At 47.0% G+C, this 14,507-nt stretch overlaps 1 protein-coding gene across 1 annotated transcript in view; it reads left to right on the top strand.

The window, feature by feature from the left end:
* The window catches only part of CLPB (ClpB family mitochondrial disaggregase), a 62,813-nt gene that overhangs the window by 12,203 nt on the left and 36,103 nt on the right, over positions 1-14,507 (top strand). The window contains exons 4-5 of the mRNA XM_066340625.1: positions 7,735-7,838; positions 11,958-12,086. Of these exons, the coding sequence (XP_066196722.1) occupies positions 7,735-7,838; positions 11,958-12,086 (233 nt within the window). The remainder of the gene's footprint in view (positions 1-7,734; positions 7,839-11,957; positions 12,087-14,507) is intronic.

Here is a 14,507-nt window from a genome sequence, read left to right as displayed (position 1 = left end):
TGGTGCAAACTTTGATGTGTGCTATGACAAGCTGAAAGTCGTGACCTCCTCAGGGAGCTCCTTAAAACAGGCCCAGAGGTGGGGGCTTGTGAATGTTTGTTTAACTTTGATGTTCCAGCAGCAACGGGCCCTGTTATTTGCCTGTCCACCAAGGGATGGGCTTGGGAGCCTCCCACCTTTCCCAGTGGACAATGGTCAGCAGCAGAGTGTGACGACTGTTGACCATTCCGAGTGACTGGTGAAGCAGAACAGGGCTTCCCGAGTTGCAAATGCTAAGGGGAGACGGGGAGAAAGGCTTTTCATGGGACAATAATTACCCAAAATCAGGCCTAAAATCGAGTGGAAATGCTAATGAAAACATCTTGACAGTAAAAAATGTGCAGACCCCAGGCTGGTCCCTGCTGAGAGGGCAGAGCCATCACCATATCTGTCTTTGTTGTGTACCTGGCCGAAAGAAAAAGGTTTTGGCCGTGTTGGGCAAATTCTGTTTATTTTTCCCACATTTTAGATGAATACTGACTTAAAGTAAAAATTAAGAAGACCTTGGATACCTGAAGCTCAGTAGAACTTGTCTCCATATAGCACAAGAATAATTAGATGATCTTTAAAGTCTTTTCCCACCTTTGTGATTCTGATTCTATCCTTTATGAAGGCAAACATAAATGCCACCAGACTTATTCTGTATGTAGCAGCTCCAGCATTGTGTCAGACAAGTTTTGGCCCTTGGTCCTGTTTCTAGAATTGTAACTCTGTCCACAGTACAGAGTGGGAAATGCATTGAGCTGGAACATGACAGAGAGTTTGAAATTCCTTACAAATAATTTGCTAATGGACCTAGTCCACAGAGTGAACTGTGTAACTGAAACTAGATGTTGTGGCCAGGGTGTGCTGGGGAAGGGAGGAGTCAGAGGCACAAGCATTCAGGATGGTTTTGTTTCTAGAGTGCAGTCCCCCTGTTAAAGAGGCTATGCTCTAAATCTGCTTTCTCCAGCTACAGCAAGTGATCTCAGAATTAGAATCATGGGTTGGAAGGAACTTTGAAGATCATCCACTTCCACCCCTCTGCCATGAGCAGGAACACCTTCCACTAGACCAGGTTACTCCAAGCCCCATCCAGCCTTGAATAGTCTCAGGGATGGGGCAGCCACAGCTCCTCTGGGGAGCCTGTGCCAGGCCCTCACCACTCTCTCAGAGATGGCTGAGGTGAAGCCAACTGAGCAGGACCTATGGGTCCTGTTTGCCTGCAAAGAGATCAAGGTCATTCCAGTATTTAATTTATTGGCTCTCTCACCACTTCCTCTTGTACAGCTGCTGATACCTGCACAGGTTCCTTAGCGTGGTGTTGAAGGGCTGGGGAGCTGGGAACTTAGATGAGTGTTTTCAGCTAAGAAAACAGAAGGCTTCATCTTCAGGTTACTGCCTTTCCAAAGGTGTTTTTCGGAGAAGAACGACGTTTTCAGTCTCCACTCTGCTGGAGATTTCTGTGACCTGTCCTTTAGCTTTGTCATGTTTCTCAATTTCCACAGCCCTCACTCTTCCAATTAGACAGCCCCAGTCCATCTGTTTAATTTAATTCCAGAGGCACTGCTTTAATGATTTCTGTCAGTTGCCATCAGCTACAAGATGAAATCCAGTGTGCTGGAAGGCAAGTTTGGGGTCCATCTTTTCTTTTTACAGCAAAACAGTGATCATCTTCTTCCTCTTGGAAATGTCTTCTATCCAAAATGTAAGAAGGCATTAAGAGGCATTCTGCAATATTCCCTTGGATAGGTCTCCAAGAGGAGGCTGGTGTCTGCCTGGGAGGGGAGATACAGTAGTGGATCTGGTGGAGATGGACATTTAGGGTTCTTTTCTTACATGAGACAAACATCCAGATTCTTTGGCTCCGTGATGATACAGGTTGTAACTGGGTTGTTGGCTAAACATGCATCAGCTATGACCATGTTTACAGCAGCAAAGGAAGGTTTTGTGCTGTAATTCCCATTGCTGTGGGAATTGCCATAGCATTGGCATATTTTTAGTGTTTAAGCTTTAATTAAATGCATACTCAGAGCTTTGGGGGGGTTGTGCGTTTGTTAAAATACGCAATAAAGCTATCATAAATGAAACCCTAAAGCAGGTAGGACTTTAGCTGTATGTCTGCATTTTGTAGAATGACCTTTTCTATATCCAGTTATCAGCTACTCTGGTTTTTATCATTTTCCACAGAAATAAAGTGACAGTGAAATATCAAGTCATCTGCTCAGCCTCCTCTGAAGTAGAAAACTACTTGTGTGGTGGAGGAAACTAAGGCACAGAGCAGCATGGAAAGTCTGAATCCCAGTGGGAAAAGTTTGAGTAGTTCTAAAACACACTAGAACCTGCTTCTGCTCCCATTCAACCTCATTGGCACAACCACTGGGCAGCAGTTCTGAAGGAGGGGGCTGGAGCATGAGCAGGAGTCTGATGAGGAGTGGCTGAGGGAGCTGGGAGCTTCAGCCTGGAGAAAAAGAGGCTCTGGGGTGATTTTCTCACTCTCCTCAACTCTCTGACAGGAGCCAGATGGGAGTCAGTCTCTTCTTCCAGGTAACAAGGGACAGGGAAGAAAGGAAACAGCCTCAAATTGTGCCATGGGAGCTTGAGGTTGGCTGTTAGGGAAAATAGTCCTGAGAGGAGCAGAGGGTCAGAATCACCCCCTCCTCTGCTGCTGTGGGCTCAGCCCAGGGCATGGGTGTCTGACAGTACACTGTCAGCTCATGTTGAGCTTTGTCTTCCTGTAATTTGTTCCTTCCCTCCATGTACATTGCTGGGAACTGCCTCATCCACATATGTGTTGAAGATGCTGTGTGGCTGTTGTACATTGGTGATGACAATTCCTCATGCACAGTGATATTCTAGTGGGTTCCTTCTGAGATTGGTGGAGGGTGACTGATCTGGATCTGTTCCCTGTCTACAGGCAGTGACATGATGAACTGATGCAGTCTTGTTATCTATATTAGGTACATACATCTCTTCCATGGGGTTTTTTTTTCACTCCTTTCACTTTAGGCAAGTCATTCAGAGCTGTTTGCAGTGGAGCTGGAGAAATATCTGAGTACCTTTGGAGGAAGGTATGGCCCAATGCATCACCTGTCAGAGAGCTGAGGATTTGGGCATGGGTTTCATCATGGGTGACGACAGAAAGTTTGGAAGGCCTGATCCTGCAGACTGGGGCATTGGCTTTCAACCACTCCCTTTCTGGGTATTTTTGATGAACAGTGACCCCTTGGCTGTTCTGCAGCTGTTACTCACACCTCTGTCCTGGCAGCACCCTGTCCCTCCAGACCACTGGGCATGTTCATCTTTTCAGGGATGAACACCATCTGATGTCTTGCAACTCAGGCACAACGTGATACCATCAGTTTAGCAGGTTCCTGCACCTCTCCAAGCCACAGAAGTGGCTTCTCTTCACATTTTCTTATGGCTTCTAACACTCCTCAACTCCCTTGCATGCCTTCACTGTGCCTCTGAAAGATGATTCACCCATGTCACACTCTTAAAGAACACTGAACAATATAACAATTACCACCCTTCAAGGTTTATTTTTTCCATTTTTTTGGATTCCAAAATCCCTTTTTGAGGAGTCAGTCATTTTTATCTGGGTTTATAGTAACACATCACAACCTGAGGGATTACTGTGGTTGCCTGGCTTTCTGTGCCGTGGGTAGATGTAAACACATCTCGTGGGAAGGACGCGGCAGCAACAGCTCCTCCCAGCCCTCCTGCTGCGCCCAGTTTTACACAGTTAAGATATAACCACACAAGGATCTTCTTTGTGTTCAGAACATGTGACTCCTGCCAGAGCTCAGGGCAGCCCTGTATCAAAACCCACCCAGGCGTTTGCATTGTGCTGATAACACACGGTCATGGCCATCACCAGGCTTCTTGGTTCACCAACCCCAGCTGCCAGCGCCTTGGTCCAGGCACAACGTCTCTCTTGACTCAGCCCCAGTCCCCTCCCACCATCTCACCATTGATTTCCCCACCCCCTGCATTGTATATATGTATTTATTTATTGAACAATATGTTAGTCCAGCCATTACAAGCAGAAAGCACTTTCCCCAATCGATTGAACTGCCCAGCCAACTCTAGCTGAGCGTTGCCCTCTGAATCATCACCGGGGTCAATTTAGATTTATATTCATGCTGATGAATAGGCTCTGCCTCTAATCCAATCAAAACTTGATCAGCAAATTAAAACTCAGCTTGTTGAGGCTGTTGAGCACAGGTGAGTTACGGAGGAAAGCTGGAACAGCCCAGCTAGACAGTGGCATCCCACTCCTGGGATCTGGTGTGGGGTGTTGTTCTGCCCCAGCAAGAGGAGGAGCACAAGTGTCAGAAAGTGTATGGGCCAGAGAATCCCTCATTTGAAACTCACTCATCGTGGGATGGTTTGGGTTTGGCAGAGCCTTAAAGCTCATCTCATTCCAATCCCCCTGCCATGGGCAGGGACATGCTTCCCTAGACCTGGTTGCTCCAAGATCCATCCAACCAGGCCTTGACCACTTCCAGGGATAGGGCAGTCACTATTTCTGTAGGCAACCTGTGCCAGGGCCTCCACACCCTCACAAGAAAGAATTTCTTCCCAATATCCAATCTAACCTTTCCCACTTACAATGGGAAGCCACTCCCCCTTGTCCTGTCACTCCAAAGTCTCTCTCCAGTTCCCTTGGAGCTGCTTTAATCACCTGATTTTGCATGTCTTTTTTTTGCATGTCATGTTCCTTTTTTCCAGGGACATTCACATGCTTTGCATCACTGAGTACAGTTCCTTTGCATTCTCACAGCACTGTTACCTTTCCTGCAGGGTAATTTGCTTGAATGTCCCATTACTTGCAAATTGGATAGGTACAATCAATAGCTGTTATTCCAGGAGTCTAGCTGATGGACAAGTGCTTGGAGGGGTTGGTGCATCCCAAAAGCAGGAGATGAGATTGAAAGATGATTGGAAGGAAGGCTGAATATGTGATGTGTTGTTATTGGACTAGTGCCAGCATTTTGGAACAGCAGATTTTGCCAGGAAGTGATGAATATGCTTATTATTAAACTCGAGCCTCCCAGCCATCATAAGAGCTATGGAAACGTTTCTTACCACAGGGAATATGATGCAGAGGGTAATTCAGAGGGAGAGCAGAGCATTTCTGCCACCATCACTCTCAGACCACCTTGCATCTAGCAGTTGTGGTCCTCTGCTCAACTTCTCACAGAAGGTTGCTTCTCAGAGAAGAATGCTGAACATGTAGGCAATGGATGAAAAGAAGAGAGCTTCCTGAATATCCAAGAGCACATGGAGGTAGTATCTGATGGAGTGTCATTTCAGTGTAGTCACTGAGGGCATGAAAGGCATAAATGGGTGGAGTTATCAGGAAAATGACAAATCCTGTTTTACCATATAACTCACTCAGTACCTCTAGCTCGTTCATGGGCCCCAGTGTTGTGGATTTAAATCCTACACTGGCATTTGGGATCATTTCCCTTAAAGTGAGGCAGATTCAGGGACCTTAAGGTGTATCATAGCCTGTGAGCTAAAGCTGAAGTAGAGGGATTTCTTTGGTGGTGATAGCCATGAAAAAGGGGTCCCAGAAGGGTGGTTTGGCCACATCAGAACCTGTGCATCCAAAGACTTGAGTGATCCATGAGGCTCAGCTGCCTGGTGGGGATGCTGGAAGCCCTGATTGCATGAAACACAGTAAGTCAGCTGCTGGAGTAAGATCATCAAAGGCTTAATTTAAGACTGACCTTTTAATTGGACAGTATTTGATAAGGATACTAACCTTAAAAAAATCGTAGAATTACTATACCACAATTTTTGCCGCATTGTGTACCTAAAAGCTTTCAAGTAAAGATTTGCTTTTCTATTCACTCTAACATCGTTGGAAAGATCTATTCTATTTTCTGGGTATCAGTAAGCTTGACAGTGCTGGGGGGACAGTTGGACCTGATGGTCTTAGAGGGTTTTTCCAACCTAAACAATTCCATGATTCTATCTCCTGCCCCCAGTGCTGGTGCTGTGCTTACTGGAGGTGACTCTGTGCATGGTGAGGAGTGCACCAGTGCTGGTAAGGAACTGGCCTCTGTTATACCGTGCTCAAATAATAAAATAACCACCTTTGATTCTGCTAATGCGTTTATAGGGAAAATGGAAGAGGAGCTTAAGTTAAATTCCAGATGTGACTTGACAAGCCACAGCCTGCAGGTACATGTCAGGCTGCAGCACACATCGCTGTCAGCCTGTGAGCCATGTCACTGGTGATGAATGCTAACAAATGAGTTACTGTCTAGTTGTCATGGGAAGCCTGCACGCTGGAAAAAAAAATTGAGAATTAACTGGCTTCAAGCTGCTTTCAGAAGGAGTGAGAAATCTAATTCTGGCCTGATGGTTGTTTGGATTCAGAAGCAGAGAGTGAGGACTCCCACACCAAAACTGTTTGGGCAGTGCATCCCATGTGTTCTGTCCTACTGCAGCAGGTTTGTAACGTTCAACATTTGCTGGCAGCCCAAAATCCAGCATGTCCTGGACTGATCTCCAGCTCCATGGGGAGCAGAGCAAGGGAGAAGCTTCTGGCCCTCTGCTCCACTCCAGTGAGACCTGCAAAGCTGCATCTGGCTCTGGGGTCCAACATCAGAAGTGTGGGAAGCTTCTGGAGTGAGTTCAGCATAAGCCAAGGAGATGCTCCAAGGTCTGGACCCCCTCTGCTCTGGAGACAGGCTGGGGTTGTTCAGCCTGGAGAAAGGAAGGCTTCAGGGACACCTTAGGGCCCTTTCCAGTGACTAAAAGGGCTGTAAAGTTCAAGTCATAGAATCACTGAATCACAGGATTGTTTGGGCTGAATGGCCCTTAAAGCCCATGTCACTTTACCTCCTGCCACCAGCAGAGACACCTGCCACTGGATCAGTTTGCTCCAAGCCTCAGTCTGGCCTGGAACACTCCCAGGGATGAAGCAGCCACAGCTTCTCTGGGCAACTTGTGCAGGGGCCTCACCACCCTCACATTCAAGAATTTGTTCCTCATATCCAATCTAACCATGCCCTCTGTCCATGGGAAGCCATTCACATTGTCCTGTCACTCCAGGCAGTCCTGTCACCCCTTGTCTGAAGTCCTCTCCAGGTCTTTTGGAGCCCCTTTAGGCCCTAAGGGGTTCTAAGGTCTCCCTGGAGCTTTCTCTTCTCCAGGCTGAACACCCTCAGTTCTCCCAGCCTGTCTCCCAGAGCAGAGGGGCTCCAGCCCTCTGATTATCTCCAGAGCCTCCTCTGAACTGCTTGCTGTGGAAGTTGTTGGCACTTCTTGTGGTAGGATGGCACCTTTAGTACCAGAGGTGCAAGTGCTGTGCAATTGCCTCCCAAAAGCAATGTAGTTTTGCTTCCCTTAATCTGCAGTGTTACAATAATCTTCCTTTTTGCAGGGGCAGGGTTCACCTTGGAGCCAAGCTCTGTGTCTAGGAATATGCCTTGTGCTAGGAGCATGTTCTGCTCAGAAGGATTGCATATCTATAGTGTCACCCCTTCCTCCAGTGCCTCCCCCCTCTCATTCATTTTAGCATATGCTGATGGAGCTCTTTTTGTTGAAATGTTCAGTTGTGGTTGTGGGTTAACTTCCCTGGAATGTTAACGTTCCCAGGAGTATTTGAAAAGGGCTTTCTGAACACTTCTTGGTTTCTGAAGGGCCTAAATTCCTCATCTACTGCTTCTGCCTTACATTCATTCTGTTTTGTGACAGTGTGGTAAAGGCTCTGCTCACAGCTAATGCAGATCCAAACCTTGGGGATGATTTCAGCAGTGTGTATGAGATTGCCAAAGAAAAAGGCCTCCATTCCTTGGAAGGTAAGATGATTTGTGTATAGCTACTGACATTTGCTTTTCAGGTCCCAAAATTTTGTTTCTTGATCTGACCTCATGGAGTTTTTTTAGAATTTGTTTCATCTTCTTCCATTTAAATGCAAAGTAATTGATGGTACTTGGGTGAATGTATGTCTGAAGAAGAAAGAAACCTTATGCAGATATTATATAGAAGCAATCCTTCAATTTACCATAGATAAACTGGTTTTATATAGCCAGAGCATAATACAAAGTCATAGATAGAAACATTCTATTGACTCACATGCAGCTACATCTTGGAGAAGGAAAAAGGTTCATGGCAGTGTATTCCACAAGGAGCCTTAATCCAGATCTTACCAGGAGCTCTGAAATGCATGCAGACTTGGCCAGTTGAAATAAAGCTGAATGATGTAAGTGGTTGCAGTGACTACTGTTGGGTTTGGGCAGGCATCAGTACTAGCTCTCAGTCCTGGATGGCTTTCCATGAAAACAAGGTCATTTTCTGCACAGTCACGTCATCTCATTATGGATATTCTTGGCAGATCTCAGTTTCCACTCTCACCCCTTCATTATCCTCATCACTGAGATGTTGATGCAGACTCAGAACCATAGAATTGTGGGATGGTTTGGGTGGGAAGGGACCTTTAAAGCCCATCCAGTCCAACCCCGTGCCATGGCATGGATACCTTCCACTAGGCCAGGTTTCTCAGACACCTGCTTCGTTTGTTCAGACCTATTTGAATTTCCCAGACTCTTTCCACTTTTTGTGACAATAAATGGGGGTAAAATTTTCTTGGGTTTGTGATTATCAGGATATGTCTGGATTCTTAGTGCTTTGGAGCAGCCAGCTGTATGTTCAGAGATTCTTCTGTTCTCCATGCTGGCAGGAATGGCAGTAGGACTCAATGCCCCTAAAATGTCCCTGTCTTTCCTTCCCCATTCCAGAAGCCTTTTCTCTATCCAAGCACTGTGCTGGCCAGCCAACCTCACCTCTGAGTTAGCACACTACAGGATGTTTCCCAGACATCCCCCTTGCCCTGCCAGAGCCCAGCCAGATGCTGGGAGTTGGATTCCCAGGTACAGCTGCATCCACAGTGGCTGCTTTTGTGTGCTCTGAGTTGTTTAGAAGTTAAACCTTGTCCCAGCTGCTCTGAGTGCAAAATGAGAGGAAGCCACACAGTTTGTCCAGAGCTTCAGTCTTCACTGCATGGTTTTCCAGGGCCTGAGTCATAGAGTCATAAAACAGAATCATGGAATCATTTTGGTTGGAAAAGCCCTTCCAGACCATAGAGTCCAACCATTCTCCCAGCACTGCTGTGGCCACCACTAAACCATGTCTCCAAATGCCACATCCACATGACTTTTAAAGCCCACCAGGGATGGGCAGATTGTGCCAGGGCTTAACAAACCCTTCCATGAAGAAATTTTTCCCAATGTCTATCCTGAACCTCCCCTAGCACAGCTTGAGGACATTTCCTGTTGTCTTGTTCCTTGGGAGAAAATCCTGACCTCCACCTGGCTCAACTCTCCAGTCAGGGAGTTGCAGGGATTGAGATGGTCCCCCCTGGGCTTCCTTTTCTCCAGGCTGAGCCCCCTCAGCTCCTGCAGTCACTCCTCACCAGCCTGGTGCTCCACACCATTCCACAGCTCTGTTGCCCTTCTCTGGACATGTTTCTGTGTCCTCCTTGGAGTGAGGGAGCCAGAACTGAGCCCAGGTGTGGCCTCAGCAGTGCCCAGCACAGGGTCACTGCCCTTGTCCTGCAGCCACATCACGGATGCTGTTGAGGCACGGTGACATTACCCACGGCCCTGTCTGTGCTTTTGACTCAGTGCTAAGAGGCAGAAGATGTGTGAAAGCCTAATGAAGGTGTAATATTTGAACCTTTCATAAAGCACAGGTTGAGTTAAGAAGATGGAGCAGTGAGGCGACAGCTTTGACAGGGCGTTATTCTGTATTTTTAAAAGCTCCCTGCTCTCATCCCTCACTGTGACCCACCCGTGCAGCAGACCTACTTTTTAATGGGAGAGAGAGCATACATAGATCACATCCCTATAGCAGGGAATGTAAAATGTATGAAACTACATTAAAAAATGAGGAATAGAATGCCAATACATAATGCATGTACATAGGCTTTATTTAAGATAAAGTATATCAACCAAGAAAGTTAATTGTTTTTGTCTGCATTCATCCCTCTCTAATGTTATATATTTTGGGGTGAAGAAAAGATAAGGCCACTCCATGAGAAGTTGCATTAATTCTTTGGTTGACATGTTTTATTAAAAAGAATAAATTCAGTTGTGTTTTTAAAAAGAGAGAAACTGCCTTTGTTTTTTCCCCTTTTTTTTTTGTTGGTAGACATTTACATATTTTGTGTATAAATATTTTTTTCATAAAAACATCCAAATCGAGAGGGTGTGCTCCACAACCACTGCACAAAATATATTACAGACATTTATATGGATGGCAGGAAGGGAGACAGAGGGCTGAAAATTTCCAGGCACCCAGTGATGGATGGTGGACGAGGCTTCCCCTGACGCTTTATTGAGTTTCCGATGATTATCTCTCTCAGAGACATTTTTTACAGATGACGGCCGAGCTGTCACAACGGACCATGGGGGAAAAAAACCCAACAATAATAACACTTTAATCTCTTTACTGTGCTGCTCCCTAGTATCTCAGATTCATCTTCCCTGACGCACGCAGTTCATTATCCTGCTCCTCCCTGGGTAGGAAATGACGACAAATAAATAAATATACATACTCACCCTGTGTGCTTGGAGAAAGGACCTAGGGAAGGAAAGGAGCCAGGGCATTAATTGATCTTCCTGGAGGGACTGTGGTTCATTAGTGGAGATGTTGGACTCAGACAGCATCAGGTATTCATCACAGTATTTCTCTCTTCTGAACTTTTCAAATCTCCTGGAAATCTTTTGAAGGCTCTTAGGTCTGTGAAGAAGTCCCTGCAGCTCACCCACTTTTCCAGCTCTGCTTGCTTTGCCATAGCACAGTATAGGATGCTCAGAGCACTTGGAAGCTCTTTCTGTCCCTGAATCTGGGTCTGCTGAGTTTTGGGTACAGACCCTTTCACCAAGGAGCTGGACACACCTCCAGGAGCAGAATTTGGCCCACCAGGTGGGTGGTGTTTATTTGAATAGAGACAACACACACAAGACCCACCATCACTCATGCTTCATGGTGGGGCAGGATATTTATGGGGCTTCCTCTGGGCAACCTGTGTCATTGCCTCACTATCCTCACATAGAAGAATTTTTTCCCAATATTCAATCTTACCCTGCCCACCATTAATTTGAAGACATTCCTACTTGTCTTGTCACTATCTTCCCCTGTAAAAAGTCACTCTTTCTTATTTTTTTTTTTTTCTGATGACTAAAGCAAAGAGTTTAAAATCCAGGTTTTCTAAAGCCTGATCCTTAGACCAGCTACAGGAGAGCAGGGGTGCTACAGACCCTTCCTGCAGAGCCATGCCCTGCTGAGGCACATGGACTTAGGTGCTAGAGACTCCCAAAATCAGGAATTTGCTTGAAGGTCAAGCCAGTAGTGGGGCAGCATTCTTTCCTGTCACAGCTTCCCTTCTGTTTGTTAAAATCATTATTTAGATTAGATACTGGGGAGAAATTCTGCCCTGTGAGGGTGCCAAGGTTGCTCAGAGAAGCTGTGGCTGCCCCAAGCCTGGAAGTGTTCAAGGCCAGGACAGAGCTTGAAGCAGCCTGGTCTCGTGGAACATATCCCTGCCCATGGCAGATGAGCTTTAAGGTCTCTTCCAAGTCAAGCCATCCTGTTACCCTACAAAAAATGGTTGAAAAAAGGCTGAGGTCTTTGCTCAGGTGTTCTCTGCCCATCTTCCCTGCCTGGGTGCTGTGTAGGCAGTTACTGGGATGTATGGAAACCATGGTGTCCTCATCTCTACTGCTGCTCAGTGGAGTGGGGACAGTGGCCACCAGAAATCCCCACTGGGCTCCTGGTGGTCCCAGAAAAAGCCACAAAGCCCTTAAGAAGCTTCCTGTCTGGTGAGGGGTGGTGGGTCCATGCTGCTGCTGCACATCCAGATGAGCAGTTGTGTAATTATCTCAGTGAGCTGAGTTTTCACTCTTTGTCCTCTGCAGTCCTTGTCACCCGGGAGGATGACTTCAACAACCGTCTTAACATCCGAGCCAACTTCAAGGGCTGCACGGCTCTGCACTATGCAGTTCTGGCTGATGACTACCTGACAGTCAAACTGCTGCTGGATGCAGGTGAGTTTTGTAGTTTCACCCAGCTTGTGGGCCAGGAGCAGTTCTGAGTCAGCCCATCCCACAGAACGGTCAGCTTCAGACACAGGACACACCCTGTCACTGTATTTGGTGTGATTTGCTGTTTGCTTTCATCTCTTTACGTTTTAGTTTCTGTGTTCCCATTCATTTCCCAGTGTTTTTTTTCCCATGATGGCTCTTCTCACCTTAGTCATTGAGTTTCCCCTTTCCTCCTGCAGTTTAGCAGCCAGAGAATCACAGAATCCTGGAATGTTTTGGGTTGGAAGGAACCTCAGAGATCAGCCATTTCTAACCCCCTGCCATGGGCAGAGACACCTTCCACTAGACCAGGTTGCTCCAAGCCACATCCAGCCTGGCCTTGAACACTTCCAGGGATGGGGCAGCCACAGCTTCTCTGAGCAGCCTGTACCAGGACCTTGCCACCCTCACAGGGAAGAATTTCTTCCCAATATCCCATCTAGGCCTGCCCTCTGTCAATGGGAAGCGAACTCCCCCTTGTCCTGTCACTCCAGGCCCTTGTCCAAAGTCCCTCTCCAGGTCTCTTGGAGCCTCTTTAGACACTGGCAGGGCTCTAAGGTCTCCCTGGAGCCGCCTTCTCCAGGCTGAACATCCCTCACTCTCTCAGCTTGTCTCCCAAGCAGAGGGACTTCAGCCCTTGGAGAGCTTCTGTGACCTCCTCTGTCCTCTCTCCAGCAGCTCCACACCCTTCTAATGTCAGGAGCCTCATAGCTGGACTGGGTGCCCCTCATACCCCCACTGGTCTCTGCTTAGTATTTTTTTTGTCTCCCTCCTGCAGTATTTACTCAGGCCATCTGTCATATCCCTGGTGTCCCTTTGTGGAAGGGAAGTGTCCCTGCTATGCCAGGAGCAGATCTGCTCTGTAGACAAGCCACAGGATTGGTGCTGGTACCCAGATGAAGTGGTGGACTCTCAAGTGCTGTTGGCACTGAGACAATGCAGCTCTGGTGGGAATTGGTAGGAATTAGCAATTAGCAGTTCCTGGTCCTCCTGGTTAAATCACAGGGTCCTTCTCCTCACAGAGCCTGCTTCACTGTAATCTCTTACACTTACGTGGGCAACGTGTTCAGTGCTCAACTGTCTTCATGGGGAAAAAGCTTATCAGCACTGATGGAGTAGAATGAGAAGATGCATTTAGCCAACAGAATGGGAATGTGCTGCCATGGCAACGGTTTTTATATGTACCCTCCTGCTGTTTCTTCTGGGATGATATTTGTGACTCTTGTGCTGTTCTCCAGAGCTGGCATTTGCTTAGTGTGTACCTGTGCACATGCCCAGTGCTTTTACCTTGTTCCTCAGACCACCAAGCTGGTCCATAGTTCTGCTTTTCTCCAGATGTGATGCCCTTTGTCCCTAGCATTCCTTCTCCTCCCAAAATTTCAAAAGCTCTCCTCCTGCGATGTTCCCAAGGTCACCTGGAGATGAGCCAGCCACAGCAAGGCTTTGCCTGCCTCAGGTGTGTGCTGCCAGCAGCCTCTGCCAGGTGGAACATAAAAGTGGCCACCTGTCCCAGCCTGGCCCTGGCCAGATGCAGATTTTTGCAAAAGTTTGAGGAATGTTGTAAGTCTTCGTGGTGTGGACATCTCAGAAATTAATTCTAGGGAAGCAGACAAGTATGTAATGGTATGCCATGGTCTCATAAGGCTCATTCCTTAAGAAAGCAGTTAAAAAGATATTAGAAAGTAGCATCTATAATGGCTGAACATCCCCAGATGGGATGAGGAAAATTAATTGTGGCAACATTGAACCTTGATACTCATCTGTACTGTGTGCTTATTATCTTTCACAAATAGAAATATAGGAGTGAAAGGGTGAGATTCTGTAGCACTGAACTCCACATCATGGTTTCTCTGGGAGGCTTACAGATACCAGAACCTTGGTTCCTGGCCATAAATAAACCCAAAAATAAAGGAAGCAATGAAAGAAATTCTATTGCAAAGGCAGGGTTCCTTGCAGGGAAGAGAGCTGAAAAAGCTGGCAGCTGCTCAGGAAGCTGTGGGACTGTGTGGGCATGGTGGCTGGGAAGTCTTCAGACAAAAATACTGGCCCAGGTGGGGTCCATTGCATTTTTCTGACATAGAAGCCCCCCTCCATGTTGGCAGCACCTGTAGGGCATTGCGTGGACACAGAATCTGGCATGGTCCCAGAGCACATGACTCAATTCTTGTCTGTTGCCTGGGCCAACAGCACATGCTCAGCAGTCACTTGGCCATGGACACTGGTGGTCAGAAGGAACTGCTCCAACAACACCTCTGGGATCAGCTGTGGGCAGGGATATCCACAGGAGGAGCAGAGCAGAGCAGGCTTTACCTGCTTGAGCAACAGATTGTGAATGCACAGACCTGGAAGGGCTTTGTGGGAGAGTGCATGGGGCTCTGGAGTGTT

This window comes from Sylvia atricapilla, chromosome 2, assembly GCF_009819655.1.
Source record: "Sylvia atricapilla isolate bSylAtr1 chromosome 2, bSylAtr1.pri, whole genome shotgun sequence".
NCBI classification, from domain to species: Eukaryota; Metazoa; Chordata; class Aves; order Passeriformes; family Sylviidae; genus Sylvia; species Sylvia atricapilla.
Note: the sequence above shows the minus strand (reverse complement) of the source record. Positions and strands in the feature narration are given on the sequence as shown.